Consider the following 20,034-nt stretch of genomic DNA (forward strand, 5'->3'; position numbering starts at 1 on the left):
AACCCAAAAAATTGTTGAAATTATTTTTCCGGTCTGTTCCCTTTTTCAGTATTATCAGCATCTCTAAGTCATGAACTTATGAGTTATGACTATTTCAATGAAAATATAAAAAAATATTGTGAATATTCAACTATTTCACTTGAAGTTACCCAAATATGAAAAAAAGGATTGAAGGGTGCAATCATGCAACCCAATGGCATTGATTGATGCTCGGGTCTTTGTTTTTAATTATTCAAGTCATTCACGCGCTTTGTGGGCTCCACAATGCCTGAAACTTCAATTCAATGTACAGACCATTTTCCTGCGCTTTCACAAGGCTTGAAAGACTACTGCAAAGGCTTTCACAGCAACTGCTACTCTCGCTAATTTGCTTTGGTTATTCGAGAGTTTGAATTTTGCTGAAAACATGTTTGTGGCGGAGGCGGCTGTGTCTTCCATCTTTGATCTGGTGCTTGAGAAGTTGGTGGCTGCCCCTTTGTTGGAGAATGCACGTAGTCAGAATGTTGAGGCCACTCTCCAAGAATGGAGGAGGATTTTGTTGCATATTGAAGCTGTGCTGACTGATGCTGAGCAGAAGCAGATAAGGGAGAGAGCTGTTAAGCTTTGGTTGGATGATCTCAAATCTTTGGTTTACGACATGGAAGATGTTCTGGACGAGTTCAACACTGAAGCTAATCTGCAGATCGTGATACATGGACCCCAAGCTAGCACCAGTAAGGTACACAAGCTCATCCCAACTTGTTTTGCTGCTTGTCATCCTACATCTGTGAAATTTACTGCAAAGATTGGGGAAAAGATAGAGAAAATTACAAGGGAGTTAGATGCTGTTGCAAAACGAAAGCATGACTTTCATTTAAGGGAGGGTGTTGGAGGGTTGTCGTTTAAGATGGAAAAAAGGTTACAAACCACTTCTTTGGTAGATGAGTCTAGCATTTATGGTAGGGATGCTGAGAAGGAGGCTATCATTCAATTTCTCTTATCCGAGGAAGCCTCCAGGGATAATGGTGATAATGGAGTTTCTGTAGTTCCCATCGTAGGTATGGGTGGGGTTGGTAAAACAACCCTGGCTCAAATTATCTACCATGATAAGAGGGTGGAGAGCCACTTTCATACCAGGATTTGGGTTTGTGTATCGGATCGATTTGATGTGACAGGGATAACCAAAGCAATTCTAGAGTCCGTCACTCATAGTTCAACTGATTCTAAGAACTTGGACTCATTACAAAATAGCCTGAAGAATGGATTGAATGGGAAAAAATTCTTCCTCGTTCTAGATGATGTGTGGAACGAGAAGCCCCAAAACTGGGATGCCTTAAAGGCTCCTTTTAGGGCTGGTGCACAAGGCAGTATGATCATAGTAACAACTCGTAATGAAGATGTTGCATCGATTATGCGCACTACTGCCTCTTCTCATCACCTTGATGTGCTATCCTATGAAGAGTGTCGGCTATTATTTGCAAAACACGCCTTTGCACATATGAATACAAACATCCGCCAAAAGTTGGAACCAATTGGTGAGAAGATAGTAAGAAAATGCAGAGGCTTGCCTTTGGCTGCAAAGTCGCTTGGAAGTCTATTACACACTAAACAAGATGAAAATGCTTGGAATGAAGTACTGAATAATGGCATATGGGATTTTCAAATTGAGCAAAGTGACATTCTTCCGGCTTTATACTTGAGTTACCATTATCTTCCAACAAATTTGAAACGATGTTTTGCATATTGCTCCATATTCCCCAAGGACTATAAATTTGAAAAAAGGAACTTAGTGCTGTTATGGATGGCCGAAGGCTTATTAGGTGGCTCCAAAAGAGAGGAAACTATAGAAGATTATGGTAACATGTGTTTTGACAATCTACTTTCAAGATCTTTCTTCCAACAAGCTAGTGATGATGAATCAATATTTTTGATGCATGATTTGATCCATGATTTAGCACAATTTGTATCGGGAAAATTCTGCTCTTCGTTGGATGATGAAAAGAAAAGTCAAATTTCCAAACAGACTCGACATTCTTCTTACGTTAGGGCAGAGCAATTTGAACTCTCCAAGAAATTTGATCCATTTTATGAAGCTCATAATTTGCGGACCTTTCTTCCTGTACATTCAGGTTATCAATATCCTCGTATCTTTTTAAGCAAGAAGGTCTCAGATCTTTTATTGCCAACATTGAAATGCTTACGGGTTCTCTCTTTACCTGATTATCATATTGTGGAGTTGCCTCACTCAATTGGAACTTTGAAACACCTACGCTACTTAGATCTTTCTCATACTTCAATTAGAAGGCTCCCTGAATCAATAACCAACCTTTTCAACTTGCAGACATTGATGTTGTCAAATTGTGATTCTCTTACTCATTTGCCCACAAAAATGGGGAAACTAATCAACTTGCGTCATCTTGATATTAGTGGCACTAGATTAAAGGAGATGCCAATGGGAATGGAAGGGTTGAAACGTCTTCGAACATTGACTGCTTTTGTTGTTGGTGAGGATGGAGGGGCAAAAATTAAAGAGTTGAGGGACATGTCACACCTTGGTGGCAGACTTTGCATTTCCAAGTTGCAGAATGTGGTGGATGCTATGGATGTCTTCGAGGCTAATTTGAAAGGCAAGGAGCGTCTTGATGAGTTAGTAATGCAGTGGGATGGCGAAGCTACTGCTCGTGATTTGCAGAAGGAAACAACTGTGCTTGAAAAGCTACAACCTCATAACAATTTGAAAGAGCTGACCATCGAGCACTATTGTGGTGAAAAATTTCCTAACTGGTTAAGCGAACATTCATTTACCAATATGGTGTACATGCACCTCCACGATTGTAAAACTTGTTCATCCTTGCCATCGCTAGGGCAACTTGGATCTCTCAAGGTGCTCTCTATTATGAGGATTGATGGAGTGCAGAAGGTGGGACAAGAGTTCTATGGGAATATTGGGTCTTCTTCGTTTAAGCCATTTGGATCCCTAGAGATTCTGAGATTTGAAGAGATGTTAGAGTGGGAGGAATGGGTTTGTCGTGGAGTTGAATTCCCTTGTTTGAAGCAGCTTTATATCGAGAAATGTCCAAAGCTGAAAAAGGATTTACCCGAACACCTTCCTAAATTAACAACACTTCAGATTAGAGAATGCCAGCAGCTGGTGTGTTGTCTTCCAATGGCGCCCTCCATTCGTGTATTGATGTTGGAGGAATATGATGATGTGATGGTTAGGAGTGCGGGCAGTCTCACCTCATTGGCTTACTTGCATATACGTAAAATACCAGATGAATTAGGACAACTGCATTCTCTTGTAGAGTTGTATGTGAGTTCTTGTCCCGAGTTAAAGGAAATTCCACCCATTCTTCACAACCTTACCTCTCTTAAAAACTTGAACATCCGGTATTGTGAGAGTCTTGCATCTTTTCCGGAGATGGCGCTGCCACCCATGCTTGAAAGGCTTCGAATTTGGTCCTGTCCCATTCTGGAGTCCCTACCAGAGGGAATGATGCAAAATAATACGACTCTGCAATGCTTGGAAATTTGTTGTTGTGGTTCTCTGAGGTCCTTGCCCAGGGACATTGATTCATTGAAGACACTTTCAATCTCTGGGTGTAAGAAATTGGAGTTAGCACTCCAGGAGGATATGACGCACAACCACTACGCTTCCCTTACCGAATTCGAGATAAATGGTATTTGGGATTCTCTCACGTCCTTTCCATTAGCCTCCTTCACAAAGCTTGAGAAGCTTCATTTATGGAATTGTACAAATCTGGAGTCCCTTTCCATTCGAGATGGACTTCACCACGTGGATCTCACATCTCTCCGGTCATTGGAAATACGTAATTGCCCTAATCTGGTATCTTTTCCACGAGGAGGATTGCCCACTCCCAATTTAAGAATGCTTGATATAAGGAATTGCAAAAAGCTTAAGTCACTGCCCCAAGGGATGCACACCCTCCTTACATCCCTTCAAGATTTGTATATATCTAATTGTCCAGAAATTGATTCATTTCCAGAAGGGGGTTTGCCCACTAATCTATCTAGCCTTTACATCATGAATTGCAACAAACTCTTGGCTTGTCGGATGGAGTGGGGCTTACAAACGCTTCCCTTTCTTAGAACGTTGCAGATTGCAGGATATGAGAAAGAAAGATTTCCCGAGGAGCGATTTCTGCCCTCCACTCTCACCTCCCTTGGAATTAGGGGTTTTCCAAATCTGAAATCCCTGGACAATAAGGGGCTTCAGCATCTTACCTCTCTTGAAACTCTGGAGATTTGGAAATGTGAAAAGCTCAAGTCCTTCCCAAAACAGGGGCTGCCCTCCTCCCTTTCACGTCTTTATATTGAAAGGTGTCCTCTGCTGAAGAAACGGTGCCAAAGGGATAAAGGGAAAGAATGGCCCAACGTTTCTCACATCCCTTGCATAGCGTTCGACATACACTATCCGAAAAATGAGGAGGTGATCTTATCATGAGGCCCTTGCATCGGAGCTCTTGCTCTCCTCTGCATTTATTGGCCCAGGTACTTTATGCTTTGTGTTTTATTTTCATTTACCAATTCCCCGTCAGTCAGCAAGTTTATAACTACTCTAGCATCCAGACTCTGCTACCTAATGGTGCTAATATTTTAAGACTTTATTTTATAATTCTCTTATTTTTGAGACATCAAGTGGGGGTCCAGTAGATAGTCCAGATATAAGTTGTGGGGGTATCACTCAAATAAAGAATAAAGGCAAAGCACCACTTAAATGTAGTTTGGATATAATTTTATATTCTTTATTTTATAATTTTGCTTTTCTTTTTTCATATTTTTTGTTATCAAAATTTTTTTTTAAAAAAAATTTAAAATAGTTACCAAATGATTTCCAAAGTCACTTTCAAATTATTAATCTTGAAAAAAAATGCAACTAACTATATCATTAATTTGTTATATTGTTTTTTCATTTTTAATCAGGAAATATTGTATTAGATGTTTATTAGCCTTATGCTTTTACTTGGTGTGTTTCATTAAAATTGTTACTTTAAAAGACAACATTCTTATGCATAGAAGTTGTTTGTTCAAAAAACAACTTTTAAGAGAACTTCTTTTTCTTTTAAGTTTAGATAATTTTTACTAAAGATAAACAACTTGTATCACATAAAAATATTACTTCAAAAGGCAACTTTAATATAAATTCATTTTTTAATTTCAATATGTGTCTAATATAAAATTGTGGAAATTATTTCTTTAAGTGACAACTTCCAACATGATCAAAACTGTTGTAAATTCCTCAATATTTTTAACATGGAAAGTGTTTTTTTTCAAAAGTCATCTTTAGCATAAATTTCTTCAATAGACAACTTTCAATATGACATAAAATGCTGTAGAATTTGAAATATTTTTTAATGTGTTGTATTTTAAAAAATTAATTTTAAATTGATTGTACTTTTATCAAAAATCCGTATTATGAGGTAAACACGTACATTAAAAAAGGGGCATTAGATATGTGAGCTTGTTGATTTTCGTGTGATTTTGATGGACAATGCTTAATATCTTTTAAAAGAAGTTTAGGTGATTTCCACATCAAGCTTTAAGTCATTGAAATGGGATAAGGCAAACCCCATTAAGTATGTTCTCATTTGAGCCCAAAAATCAATTATACTTATGATTCATAACAAGACCACAAGTCATTTTTTTGGAAAGTTTAATATCATATGTGAATATAGATGTTAATTCATTTCTAGAAGGGGGTTTGCCCACTAATTTATCTGAGCTTCACATCAGGAATGGCAACAAACTAGTGGCTAATCGGATGGAGTGGGGCTTGCAAACGCTTCCCTTTCTTAGAACGTTGGGGATTGAGGGATGTGAGAAAGAAAGATTTCCCGAGGAGCGATTTCTGCCCTCCTCTCTCACCTCCCTTGAAATTAGGGGTTTTCCAAATCTGAAATTCCTGGACAATAAGGGGCTTCAGCACCTCACCTCTCTTGAAACACTGGAGATTTGGAAATGTGGAAACCTCAAGTACTTCCCAAAACAGGGGCTGCCCCCTCCCTTTCTCATCTTGATATTGATGACTGTCCTCTGCTGAGGAAATGATGCCAAAGGGATAAAGGGAAAGAATGGCTCAAGATTTCTCACATCCTCTACATAACATACGATTAGGAAGATGAGGTGATTTTATCATGAAGGCCTTCGATCCAAGCTCTTGCTCTTCTCTGCATTTATTAGCCCAGGTACTTTATGCTTTGTGTTCCATATTTTCATTCCCATTTATAACTATGCTTTGTTATATTATTTTATTTTTCCTGTTTAATCAAGAAACATTGTATTTGGCTTTGTGAATATCTTGTAGGTTTAGTTTTCAATTAAGAATTGCATACGACTATAAAAACTCCTTCCTCTTGTGATTTCGAATTTCTTTTCCACTACCACAACATATCATTTAAATTTTTTTTTTCTGTTGTTGCTACATTTTCTGTTTTATCTTTTTTTTTTATATGCATTTTACTTGAAATTTCATTTTTCATGAGCTAATGGTAAGTGCAAAATTTTTGAATGGGCTTAACAAAGAGGCCTCAAGAACGGTTCTACCCATTGAATTTGTTTCACCAATGCTATTGGAGTAGATCTTGTTGCTCATTTAATAATATATGTATGGATTAAAATTTTCTTTCTCAAATAGCTTAAGTTTTAGGGAAAGAAATTAGAGAGGAAAATGTGAAGAAAAAACTAAATTGTTTAGTAATGCACTTTGCAAAAAAATGATTTTCTTTTTCATATTTTCCATGATAAAGCAAATGTGAGAAAATTATTTTCCTTATTTTTCTTTAGTACATTTTAGCAACCAAATATAGCCTAATTTTTTTTCCTATGAAGAAATTTTAGGAGGTAAACACACTAAAAAAAGGGCATTAGGCATGAGAGTTTGTTGATTTCCATGTGCGACTTTGACGGAAAAAACTTAATATCTGTTAACGGAAGTTTAAGTCATTCCACATGAAGCATAAGTCATTGAAATGGGATAAAGTAAAACCTTAGTAAATATGTTCTCCTTTGAGCCCAAAAATCAACTATACCTATGATTCATAAGACGACCACAAGCCCAATATACCTACTTTGAAATCATATAATTTTGTGAAAATTGTACCAATATGTATAGTTACAACTTTCTTATTGTAAACTCTCTGCAGTAACAACCATTTTTTGAGTAGTTTTGTATTATGTGTGAATATAAGTGTTAATAAACTCAAACAACTATTATGTGTGAAATCATATAAGTCATTCCTTGGTTATAGTTTGTTGGGATATTGGTTTTCAAATTGCTTGTGTACACAACTAACCTTTTTCTAATTCTACATATGCTCACATATGTAAATATCACAATTCATTGCAAAACTATTCATGTCATGAAGAATTTTGGATGCAGGAGTATCTACTATCATCTTATTGATGGAGGAAGGTTGTCCACCAAAATTGTCAGTTTACTTGATTCACTACTTGGTTTTTGCAAGCACATCAAAATGTAGGGAACAAATGGAAAAATCTAGGTGGTAAAGCCCATGCAGACAAATCATTCCTTCCCAGATATTACGATTTAGATTCTTTAGATATGTCAAAGGATTCAACAAATGTATTCATAGATTCTAATTAGGTACCATTCTTCTTCTATCGTTCTACTTTTTGAAGGTGTAATTTATTTTCTTTAGCAATAATTCACATTATGAGATAATTTCTACCTTGCAAAGAATCGATTTGACTCCCCAATGTTAACACATGATGGTTAACTAAGACAACATCAAATTTGATTGATGTTGATGTTTGCTTTCAACAATGCTTGAAATTTGCTAGGATAGCCTAAGGTGACTCAACATGGAGTTTAAGATCATAGAAATGGGATAAGGCAGGGCCTTGAGAAACATAATCAAAACATGATGACTGAAATTTTTTATGGATTTTGCAAAATTTTTATGATTACCATTTTCTTTGTTACTTTAGACTTTGTTCTCAACAAGTATTTGTAGGTTTTATGGTGTGACCTTTGAACAAACTTCTCATTTTTGAAACAGGTATGCTTCTAAAGCATCCAACTAATATCATTGGTAGAGAAAGATTGTGCGCTTTTTGATATCTGCATGTATGATGCCACAAATGGAGCAAAATTTTCCTAGCCGATGAAGGACATGTGGGCATATCATCCATAAGAGAATGTTTTGAAAAAGTTCAGATAGAATGGAGTGTTTTGGAAAATGTATTAGCAGCTGCAAGGTACCTTGCCCTCAATTAGGTATATCTTCTATTTTCTGAAAAATTCTATGCTTTGCCTTGTAGTAAGAATTCACATACAATGAGTTTTAATAAGAGATAACTAATGTTTTTACTAGGAATGATGACCACACCTGAATGTGGATTCAAATGCTCTGAATCTCATAATGTGAGGACAACATCTAGTTTGTTGTTGTTCTTGTCAAGAGATTGTTTTTCACTGCTCAAGATTTCAATCTTAGGCATTTCTGATCACTGCTACCAGTCTAGAATCCTGAAGGCAATGTCATTGCATTGATTCCATGATCTTGCTCCAAACAAAAGTTTAGTACTCTGCTTAAGGATTGCCATTGCGGCTGCTCCATTCCTTGAAAGGTATGTTTATGTAAACAAAAGCACTGTCCATTTGTTTTTTTAGACTTAATAATTATGTAAAAGGCTAAACTATTGTGTTATATCCAACCAAAAATGATGAACTGTTAGAATCATCATGAAAAAAGCAGAGGATCCTTTTGGTTACGCATTCAACACATATTTTTGCTTATATTTTTCAAATTTCCAATCATTGAGTATAAGCTAATGAATCAAAGAACAAGTAAAAAAGTTCTTGTTGTTGAGATTCTAAGTGAATAGAAATGGTTCATGTGCTTGATGAACTAAAGGAAGTTGTTGCACCTTGGTCTGGGTTAAACCATCAAAAATATAGTTGCAAAGCCTACTGTATATTTCACCAACTATTTATGGAATAAAACATTTTCAATTTCACATTATGATACCTGATTAGACAACTTTGAGAAATGATAGGCTGCTCGGTCTTTTTAAAGTATGGTACAGAGGTTAATCAAATGCATTTTGTTCCATTGTTGTCTGCATTTGATGTTCAAGGTAGCTATGATAGTGTTCTCTATTATTATGCATTTTGCCATCTCTTGTCTCAATAGAATCACTTCTTCCATTTCAATAACAACACTTAGATTGCTTTACATTCCAAATATTTTAAATCATCCTCGCTTCTGTTACATTTATCAGTTTCCCTATGAAATTGTTTTTAAACTCCTAGTATGAAATTAAGATTAATATAAACTCCAAAATTGAAAAACTCTGTTTAACTTTAATGAAGTATTCAACTAAGTACTGCTGGATAAAGAAGATTTAATTGTTACATCAGTTTCTTCTATATGTGTTAGTTGTTTAAACATGTCTCCCACTTCATGTTATTCTGCTTCTACACCGGGCATCATTGAAGCATTTTAAAAAGGGTACTGTACTTGTACCTGCATAACTGCCACAGGAGGGATATTTGAAGGAGACACCATTGGAGCATGTCAAGGTGCATTCTACTGATGTCAACCATAAATGAAAGGTCCTAAACATTGGGAATTTCAATGCAATAAAAAGGTATGGAAATTGGATAGCTTCTATGCCTTTCACAAATGCACTTTTATACTAAAACCTGTCTAAGAGAGGAAATTAAATCAATCCCTGCCCTACAATTTAGTTTTGAGTTTTTTGTTTTTTGATTTTTGGAAACATGTGGATGCATTTACACATGCCTGATCCCAGGATGGAGATTCTAATCAAGATTTGCTGGTTAGACTATAATGTGGAATCATGAGGACATGGAATTAAGTAGAGACAATAAGCAATTAATCCACTTTCCCATTCTTCTCTCTTCAATAGGTCTTGGGGAAAGTTTGTATGGGTGAGCGAGAGAGAGAGAGAGCGAGAGAGCGCGAGAGCGGAGGTGATGAAGGGGGTGAAGGTGCGACGAAGCGAAGGAAAAGGGAGAGGAAAAGCTTTGTCGTCGAAACTAAGACCTTCGAGATCAACTTAGAAGAGAAACGGGGAAAAATCCAAGTTGAGATCTGGGAGATGAAGAAAGGGATTTCTTCTTGGGTTAGATTGGGGCTGGCAAGTCTAGGGTTTCTGTCGGAGGGCCTAGAGTATTGTATTAAGGATGGGAAAGGAGGAAAATGGGAAAGGGGCTGGAAAGAGAATGGGAGATCCTACTCCCTGGTACGTGGCGAGAACAAGGGGGGTCTCTATCTCAGGTTGGAGGTAGTAGATCTGGAGAAGAAGAGGCATAGTATCATCGTTCCGAAAGGTAGGGGAGAAAAGGGGGGATGGGTGACCATGGCGGAGAAAATTCAACAAATGGGAGGTTTCAGTGGGAGAAAGGAGCAAAAGCAGAAAGAGTGGTGTGGAGGGAAACTTGGGATGGAAGTATCGTATGCGGAAGTGGTGAAGAAACAGAAGAATAGAGATAGAAAACTAGTTAGGATGGAGGTGAGAAAGGAGGAAGTCCAAAACAATTTGCGAAAGCTGGAACACTGCATTATTGGGAGTTGGGATCCTTGCTCAGCAGGAGGAGAGGTTCTGGAATCGTTGGGGCAAACAATGTCAAAAGTTTGGGGGCTGAAGGGTAATCTGGGGCTGGCAAGGATGGAAAAGAATAGGGTTCTGCTGGAGTTCGAGATTTTGGGTGAAGCTATTCGGGTAATGTCCACGGGGAATAGATCGTTTGACGGGGCTCATTTGAGACTAGAAAGATGGAACCCTAGGATCGGGTGCTCGGAAGAGGTGGAGATTACAAATGAAGTTTGGGTCAGGATCGTAGGGTTACCATTATCGCTATGGAACAAAACCATCTTGAGAAGAGTGGGGGAGGAGTGTGGCGGATTTATAGCAATGGACCCTAGGACGGAAAAGATGCAGGAGCTTCAATGGGCGCGAATCCTGATCAGAACAAACGGGGAAGACCTGCCAAGTAGGTTGGAGATCTCAGTGGAGGAGAAGGTGTACGCTCTTGCCCTCTGGTGGGAGCTGAAACCGTCTCTGAAAAAGGCTCAGGAGAATAGGAGCGAAGTGACCCAGAGTACCAGAGGAGAGGTTAGGGGTGATGGTGCCTCACGCGCTGTTACGCGAGTGGGGAAGGAGGTGGAAGGCACACAGCTCGAGGCGCTGCTGCTGCCAGAAAAAATGATGGGGATTCAGGAGGGAGAAGTGGGCCGGGTGATTGAAAAATGGGACCAAGGAGGATTGGGGGCCCGATCAACCCAGGACGCTGTGGATTTTGGGCCTCAATCGGCAGGCCCAGATTTGGGACCAAAAGGAATGAAGAGGGTGGGTGGGCCTTACAATCAAGGGGCAACGATGGGCTTAAACTTAAAGCTAAAAGGAGTGGTGGGAGTGCTAGCTGGGCAGGAGGCTGGGCCATCAAAAACATGGTGGACTACTGAGGAGGAAAGCCCATCGTGTGATGGAGGAATGGACCTGGAGGAAAGCCCAAGTAAGCCACTGCTTCAAGACACCAATAAAGATCAGCAACTGAAGGCGTGTTCGCCGGCCTCTCCATTGGTAAATAACGAGAGCAACATGGAGGAAGAAGTTCTAAAAAATTGGGAGACAGAGGATTTGAGAAAGAGAAATACGAAGTTCTTGCACTCGGCGACAGATTCGACGCTTATTGAGGAAGCTATGAGGTACGGGTCTGTCCTTTTGTTGAGGGGGGAAAGGGTGCCTGGGTCTTCTCATCTTATTTCTTTTTCTCTTGATCGGGCTCCGGAGGGGGGGCATTACGATCGTTCTGGAAATGCTGGGGTGGAGCCTCAGTTTGAGGTTCCCTTATGTGTAGTACCGAGTGAAGGGTCAGAGGAGAATGTAATTGGATGCTGGGCGTTGGTAGAGAATAATGGCAGCAGCACTATGTATAGGGATGAGGAGTGGGGTCCAGGATTGAACGACCCTCAAGCTGAAAGGGGAGAGAAGGAGGAGAGATGGGAGGAAAGCAGCCTGGCAAAATTCAGTCACTTCTTGGGATTTTCGACTGAGGGTTTAGAAAAGGAAATCCTGGACTTTTTGATTAAAATCAGAAAAAGAAGGGAGAGAATACATGATAAGGTGCTGCTAGAAAAGTCCAAGTTTGAAAGGGAATTGAAGAGGTTGGAGTGCTCAGTGAATTATGAGAAGGGAAGGAAGCAGAAAGACCCACCAAAGGGTAAAGGGTGCCATCTTTCAGTGCTACAATGAAGCTAAAATTGCTGAGCTGGAATGTGAGGGGGGTGAATGAAAAGGAGAAAAGGAAAATCATTAAGACATTTATAAGGAATCAGAGGGTAGATCTAATGTGTATCCAGGAAACAAAAATCCAATCAATGTCGGAGGGGGTGGCAAGAAGTCTAGGGTCGGGAAGATTTTTGGATTGGAGGGCCCTGGATGCAAGCGGGACTGCGGGAGGAATTCTGATATGTTGGGACAAAAGGACATTGGAGATTATGGATTGGGAGGAGGGCCAATTCTCTTTATCCTGCAGATTCAAAAATGTGGATAATGGGATGGTTTGGGTGTTCACGGGAGTTTATGGACCTTTCACTAAAGAGGAAAGGGAGTGGCTGTGGGAAGAAATTGGGGCGATCAGAGGCCTCTGGGAAGACCCGTGGTGTGTAGGAGGTGACTTTAACATCACCTTGTTCCAAAGGGAAAGGAATAGACAGGGGAGAATATCTTCAGCTATGAGGAGATTTGCCCAGGTTGCTGATGAATTAGGGCTGAGGGATATTCCTATGCAAGGGGGAGTGTTTACTTGGAGTGGGGGACCTAACAATCAGTCTTGGGCTAGATTGGATAGGTTTTTGGTGAATACCAGCTGGCTGGATCAGTTTAGTAGCGTTTTACAGAGTAGACTGCCTCGGCCTTTATCTGATCACTTCCCGGTCTCACTAGAGGGAGGAGGTCTGAGAGGAGGCCCCTCTCCCTTTAGATTTGAGAATATGTGGCTTAAGGTGGAGGGATTCCAAGATATGATTCGAAGATGGTGGTGGGAGATTGAGGTGAGAGGCAGTGCTAGTTACAGATTGGCTACTAAGTTGAAGGAAATTAAACAGAAATTAAAAATTTGGAACAAGGAGGTGTTCGGGAATCTGGGATGTAATAAAGCGGCAGCCCTGCAACAAGTGGAATTTTGGGACCGTGTAGAAAGTGAAAGAATTCTGTCAATGGAGGAAACAGAATTAAAAAATGAAGCTAAGGTAAATTATAAAAAATGGGTGCTTTTGGAGGAAACACATTGGAGACAATTATCACGGGAGATCTGGCTAAGGGAAGGGGACAGAAATACGGGTTATTTTCACCGTATAGCAAATGCAAATCGTAGGAATAATTATCTGGACAGAATTAAAATTGATGGGGTGAGCCTTACGGAGGAGCAGGAAGTGAGGGATGGAGTGGCAAATGCATATCAGAAGCTGCTTTCAAAAGAAGCGGGGTGGCAGGCTGATATTGGGAGGCTGTGCTTAGACCAGATCAGTCAACAAGATGCAGAAAATTTGGAATCCCCTTTTTCTGAGGAGGAGGTTCATTCAGCATTGTTGGAGATGAATGGGGATAAAGCCCCGGGGCCGGATGGCTTTACAGTAGCTTTTTGGCAAAGTTGTTGGGGTTTTGTTAAAGAGGAGATCTTGGCAATGTTCAAGGAGTTCCATGAGCAGAAAACGTTTCTCAAGAGCCTAAATAATACATTCTTGGTCCTGATTCCTAAGAAAGGTGGGGCTGAAAATATTGGGGATTTTAGACCTATTAGTCTCTTGGGGGGGTTGTATAAATTGTTGGCTAAAGTACTGGCTAATAGGCTGAAAAAAGTGATTGGGAAAGTGGTCTCCCCTGCTCAAAATGCCTTTGTGATGGGTAGACAGATTCTTGATGCCTCCCTAATTGCAAATGAGGTGATAGACTCGTGGCAAAAAAGAAAAGAGAAGGGGGTCATTTGCAAATTGGACATTGAGAAAGCCTATGACAGCTTGAATTGGCAGTTCTTAATGAAAGTTCTTCAAAAAATGGGCTTTGGGCAAAAATGGTTGGGTTGGATGTGGAGTTGTATATCTACAGCAAGATTCTCTGTCTTAGTGAATGGGGTTCCTGCTGGTTTCTTTCCGAGTACTAAGGGGCTCCGCCAAGGAGATCCTCTATCTCCTTACCTCTTCGTCATGGGCATGGAAGTGTTGGGTATCCTTCTGAGGAGAGCTGTGGAAGGGGGTTTCCTATCAGGGTGTAGCATTCGGGAAGGCGGAGAGAGTGCTTTGAACATTTCTCATTTATTTTTTGCTGATGATACAATTATTTTCTGTGAGGCCAACAAAGAGCACCTGAGTCACTTAAGTTGGGTTCTCTTCTGGTTTGAAGCTGCTTCGGGGTTAAAGATTAATTTGAGCAAAAGTGAAATCATCCCGGTGGGTGAGGTGGATGATATTGAGGAGCTGGCAGCGGAGGTAGGGTGTCGTGTGGGATCTTTGCCATCCCAGTACTTGGGCCTACCTTTAGGGGCTCCTAATAGGGCCTCTTCGATGTGGGACGGGGTGGAAGAAAGAGTGAGGAGAAGACTCGCGTTATGGAAAAGGCAATACATCTCCAAAGGTGGGAGAATCACTCTGATTAAAAGCACCATGGCCAGCATACCCATTTACCAAATGTCTCTATTCCGGATGCCCAATATAGTTGTTAGAAGGCTAGAAAAATTACAAAGAGACTTCCTATGGGGAGGGGGAAATATGGAGAGGAAAGCACACTTGGTGAAATGGGAGATAGTGTGTGGGGACAAAGGGAGGGGTGGGCTGGGTTTGAGAAGGCTGGGCCTTATGAACAAAGCTTTGCTTGGTAAATGGATATGGAGATACGCATGTGAAAGAGAGAACCTATGGAAGCAGGTGATTTGGGCAAAGTATGGGCAAGAAGAATACGGGTGGAGGTCTAAAAAACCTAATGGGGCGTTTGGAGTAGGGGTGTGGAAGGAGATTATGAAGGAAAATGAATGGTGCTGGGACAGCCTAGAGCTTAGGGTGGGGAAGGGCAATAAGATCAGATTCTGGACTGATGTGTGGTGTGCGGGTACAGCGTTGTCTCAATCTTTCCCGCACCTCTTTGCCTTGGCGGTTGACAGGAATGCTACGGTGGAGGAGATGTGGGACCAGAATTCTGATCAAGGAGGTTGGAATCTAAGATTCTTGAGGAATTTTAATGACTGGGAGGTGGGCATGGTAGGAGATCTGCTCCTTAAGTTGAGAGGGCTTAGGCCGGCTTTGGAGGAAGATTCAATCTCTTGGAAGGGAGGAAAAAGCGGTAGATATAAAGTCAAGATGGCGTACAGTGGTTTAGTCAATCCCAGTGACATTGTTTTCCCGGAAAAAAGCATTTGGGTGAATAGTGTTCCTACCAAAGTCGCTTTCTTTGCGTGGGAGGCATCGTGGGAGAAGGTGTTAACGCTTGATAGACTCCAAAGAAGAGGATGGCATCTCCCGAATTGCTGTTTTTTGTGTGGTTGTGCAGAAGAATCTGTAAATCATATCCTTATTCACTGTACAGTGGTTAGAGCCCTTTGGGAATTAGTCCTTGGGCTTGTAGGTGTAAAGTGGGTCTTTCCAGAAACTGTAAAGGAGGTCCTATTGAGCTGGAGAGGTTCTTTTGTGGGGAAAAAAAGGAAAAAAATTTGGAAATCCATCCCGTTATGTATTTTTTGGACGGTTTGGAAAGAAAGGAATAGATTAGCCTTTAAGGGGGGTGAGCTACATATTCAGAAGTTAAAGAATTTTTTTGTTTGTAACTTGTGGGGCTGGTCTAGATTGGATATTGGAGAGGATTCTATATCCCTTCTAGGTTTTTTAGAGTGGCTAGCATCCACCTAGGGGGGGTGAGGTCTTCTTGGTCTCTTTTGTTTTTTTGTTGAGAGGTTATAGTCGCCTTGTATATCTCCTGTATACTGTGTGGCTATTGGCCTTTTTTGCTTAATATATTTCGATTTACGTATCAAAAAAAAAAATAGGTCTTGGACATGCCATTTTGTATAGGAAGAGCTTAATCAGGTATGCAGAGTGATTCTTCTCTTGGTTATTAGGTTTAGTAGCTTGAATTCAAGTATTCAAACCTATTCCTGCCATCTTCTTATACTCTTCTATTTCCCTAAATGATTTGTAAGTAATTTTTATAATATGTTATTTATTGAATCTATGTTTGGAAAAACTTCTTAAATGCTAAAAACAAGATTTGAAGGTCAAATTCAACTTTTGATGACATTAGATAGAATTATTAAACTAGACCTTACACTTTCTTAGTATAATTTACCTAAAAATACAAACATCTTTATTTTTCCTTTAATAAAAGTTCAATTAAATCTTTTACACCCTCATCTTTAATAAAAATATTAAAATTATAATCATCAAACATAATATCTACTTTTGCTGAATGCTTTGAATTTAATAATGTGGGAATTTGTTTGGTTATTGAGGATTACAATCTATAAAAATTCAATCTACATTGTTTTAGTGAAGTACTGTAAGTCTGTATTATGTGGTTAACCTTACACCTAGATTCCCATTCATGCTATGAAGAGTTTGGAAGAGGTATTTATGTCGCATAAGCATGATCAAAATGTCTGTTTCACTTACACTATCAAAATATCCTTTTCTTTTAGGTATGTCATCTATTTTCTGAAAAAATATTTTGTTTTGCCTTATACTGAGAATTCACACAATGAATTTCAATTGGAGATAACCTTATTTGTATCCTATTTCTAGGAATGTCCTCCTTATCTATATCCTATTTCTAGGAATGTCACACCTATATGGTGGATTCAAATGATTTGAACCTCATAATGTGAAGACAACTTGTCCTATGCTATTGTTGGTGTTTTGACCACTGAAGATTGCCATCCTAGGAGTTTTAGTCGCTGCTAGCAGTCAAGAATCCTTTAGACAAATGCATGCATTTACATTTATTCCATGATCTTGCTCCAAAGAAAAGTTTTTTACTCATCTGCGGAAGGATTGTAATTGTGAGTGCTCCATTCTTTGGAAGGTAGCACTACTTGTCAAGAGTTGTAGCTCATGTGATTTGGTGTTCTGTTTATTAATTTACACTTTGGTTGATATAATATTTGGTTGTCACTCATTAATTTGGTTGACATAATCTAGGTAGAAATTCTACCTAGATTTTTTGTTTTGGCATTTCATTTCTATTATTTAGTTTTGAAGATAATATGATGTTTCTAGCTTTAATTTGCATTGACCTGCTTTTCTATAAAATGCTTGAGTTTTCTTTACTACTATTAAATACAAGCAATTGTGAAAAACTATAGGTTGTCTCTTTTAAGGTAGAAGAGATTTATTTTGATGTCCTACAACCTATTTTCATTTCTTACTTCTATAAATGTAAACTATATTACTTCTTAATCTTTAATAGTACAAATGAAACATAAATGTTAATATTAGCAAAGCATTCTCCATGTGTTGCACTAGATTCAGTAGTTATGTAAAAGGCTGAAAGATGATGACCTATCCAAGAGAAAATACTGAACTATTAAAATTATCAATATATCTTTGGTTATATTAGGCTTCTCTCTATCTTTAAAGTATGGTTCAGAGGTTATCGTATGCATTCTGTTTCACTGGTTTCCATTTTGATGGTCAAGATAATTAGGATAGGGCCGAAACAAGGTAATCTCTTCTCTCAACAAAATTACTTCTTTCATTTCAACAATACTACTCCGATCCTTTATCAATTTCACTTTTACTTTGAATAGTCTTTTTTCCTGTTAGTTTGTATGTTTTCCTCCAAATTGGTTTTAGACTGTTAGCATGAAATTAAAGAGTAACATAAAGTCCAATTGAACAAATTTGTTTACCTTCAATGAAGCATTCAACTGTTTACTGGTGGATAAAAAATATTTAATTGTTTTATCAGTTTCTTCTTCATTTGGCACCATTGTAGCATTTGAAAAATGTACTTGAACCAAAGTAGTAGCCATTGCAAAGGCATTTGATGGAGGCTTCATTGGAGCATGTCAGGATGGTTAATGAGCCTTTCTCAAGTCAACATTAAATGGTAGGTTCTAAACTTTGGAATTTCAACACAATAAAAAGGTAGGCAAATTGGATGGTTTCTGTGCCTACAGCAGATGCATTTTCACACTAGCACTTTAGTTTTAGAGTTTTTGTGAAATTTGTGGATGTATTTACAACTGCTTGCTTTTAGGATGTTAACCAACAAGATTACTCTTTGGAAGGTGACGTGGAATCACAAATAAGTGAAATGATATGGGAGGGATATGCAATTGATACCCATCCCTATTCTGCTCACTTGAATGTGACTCAAGTACATCATTATGCATGGTAAGATGTAGAATCAAAGACATCCATACTCAGATTACTATTTTGCTATTAATGAGAAGTTTTTTCTGACTCTATCATCAAAATAATCTGTATTATCTCTACCTTCAGTCTTCGGCTAACAGTATTCAGACAGATTTCTGCCACCTTCAACTACGGTCTTCTGTCACCATATAACCATGTGTAAGCAATCCTATTTTTGATCACTGCAGATGAGTTTATTGTCACTCAAAAATGAAAGTCTTTTTATGATCCAACAGTGGTCGTTAAAATTTGAACAGTCATGCTAACGGTGTAGTTTGTGAATTACAGGTTGATGTTCATCCTAATAACTTAATTCTCATTCCCTAACTTGAAGAAATGATGGACAACCAAGTTTGAGAAATGAGGTAATAGTAAATGGAAGATAAATTTATTGGGTTCTTTAGCTGTGCAAGAGAATCTAGTGCAGTGCATCTTGACATGGTCGAAAAATCTTGACAGGAAAAATTAAAAGAGAAGCTATTAAAATTGGAAAAGCAGAGTATTGCTGTTTGAAGTAGACTGAAATGTGCAAGGATTTGTCATTGATGTAGGTAAACTATTGAATATGTTCTTCACAAAAGCAATTGTTGGAAATTCATTTCAAGGATTTGTCATTGATGTATGGATCACGCAGTGAGTGGAGAATTGGTTCTCATAGCTGCTGCAAATTTGGTGCAGAATCATAAGCACTCAGACTAACTGAATGACTAGGCATCAGAACAAGCTATTCAGTATTTTTTTTTTCTCCAATGAATAGATGGAATTAAAACGTGGGCAATTGTGGAAAGAAAGGAACCGCCTTCTTCATTATTGATTCATATATCAACTAAAATGGCAACATTTGTAGTTGTTGGAAACCTCCATGGCAACAGTTCTTAGGTCTTTTAATTTTGAATACATGAAACATTTTTCCCAATATATGTTGTTCCTTCTATTCCCCCCGGGAGTGTTTTATGATGAGATATTATTGAAGTTGTACTATTTCTATAGTTCAGCATGATAGGGGGCTATTCAGGATCTTTTAGTCATTCAGTTTTACTGATATGATTCCAAATCTTAAGAATTATTGCATTTTGAATAGTAATGATCTTCTTTTAACTATGTTCCATGTCTCTCCTCCCATTTTACTTTTGTAAGTGGCTAGAAATACCTCCATTTTCAGTTTCATCACTTTATAGTAGATGACTGCCATTGTTTCCTTTGCTTGATGGAATTTTATCTAATATTAGAGCTAATTGCCTGCTTAATCTAAATTAATGGTTAATTAGTTCGGTTGTAAAGTCAGTGGTTAGAACTATTTGCCACTTCATGATTGATCATCGAGTAGAATTGGTGATCCCATTGAGGGTATTGAGGCCTCAAGATCACGACAATGTAGGGCTTGATTCAAAAAATGATTGTTCTATCCCATTAGGGCTACTTGCTAATTCAATTTAGCAAATTATTTTCATTGACATTTTGCTAATTCAAAAAATGAGGGTATTTGCTACTTCTTAAGCATAAAAATTGGAACTTCCAAATTATTTTCACATTAACACTCGAAAACACATTGAACATAAAATGGTTAATTTGAATGGAGTAGACTCTTAAGATTCTAGAGAAAAAGACTGAAGAATACTTTTTCATTGAAATTGAAATTTAGTAA

The 20,034-nt window shown here is 38.6% G+C and overlaps 1 protein-coding gene across 8 annotated transcripts; it reads left to right on the top strand.

Annotated features, from left to right (window-relative positions):
* Positions 1 to 235: 235 nt before the first annotated feature.
* LOC109121446 (putative disease resistance RPP13-like protein 1) lies at positions 236 to 19,490 on the top strand. 8 transcript variants are annotated; one of them, XM_059742276.1, is made up of 9 exons: positions 236 to 4,491; positions 5,734 to 6,185; positions 7,379 to 7,603; positions 8,019 to 8,236; positions 8,334 to 9,894; positions 16,025 to 18,368; positions 18,477 to 18,548; positions 18,678 to 18,936; positions 19,024 to 19,490. In XM_059742276.1, the coding sequence occupies exon 1, from the start codon at positions 407 to 409 to the stop codon at positions 4,442 to 4,444; it is 4,038 nt and encodes a 1,345-aa protein (XP_059598259.1). In that variant the 5' UTR covers positions 236 to 406; the 3' UTR covers positions 4,445 to 4,491; positions 5,734 to 6,185; positions 7,379 to 7,603; positions 8,019 to 8,236; positions 8,334 to 9,894; positions 16,025 to 18,368; positions 18,477 to 18,548; positions 18,678 to 18,936; positions 19,024 to 19,490. The 8 variants fall into 8 exon arrangements, with proteins under 8 accessions (XP_059598259.1, XP_059598257.1, XP_059598260.1 ...); XM_059742274.1 differs by having other exon boundaries at positions 18,678 to 18,754; positions 18,849 to 19,490; XM_059742277.1 differs by having other exon boundaries at positions 18,678 to 18,754; positions 18,941 to 19,490.
* The last annotated feature ends 544 nt before the right edge of the window (positions 19,491 to 20,034 follow it).

The sequence above is a fragment of the Vitis vinifera genome, chromosome 13, assembly GCF_030704535.1.
Source record: "Vitis vinifera cultivar Pinot Noir 40024 chromosome 13, ASM3070453v1".
Lineage (NCBI taxonomy): Eukaryota > Viridiplantae > Streptophyta > Magnoliopsida > Vitales > Vitaceae > Vitis > Vitis vinifera.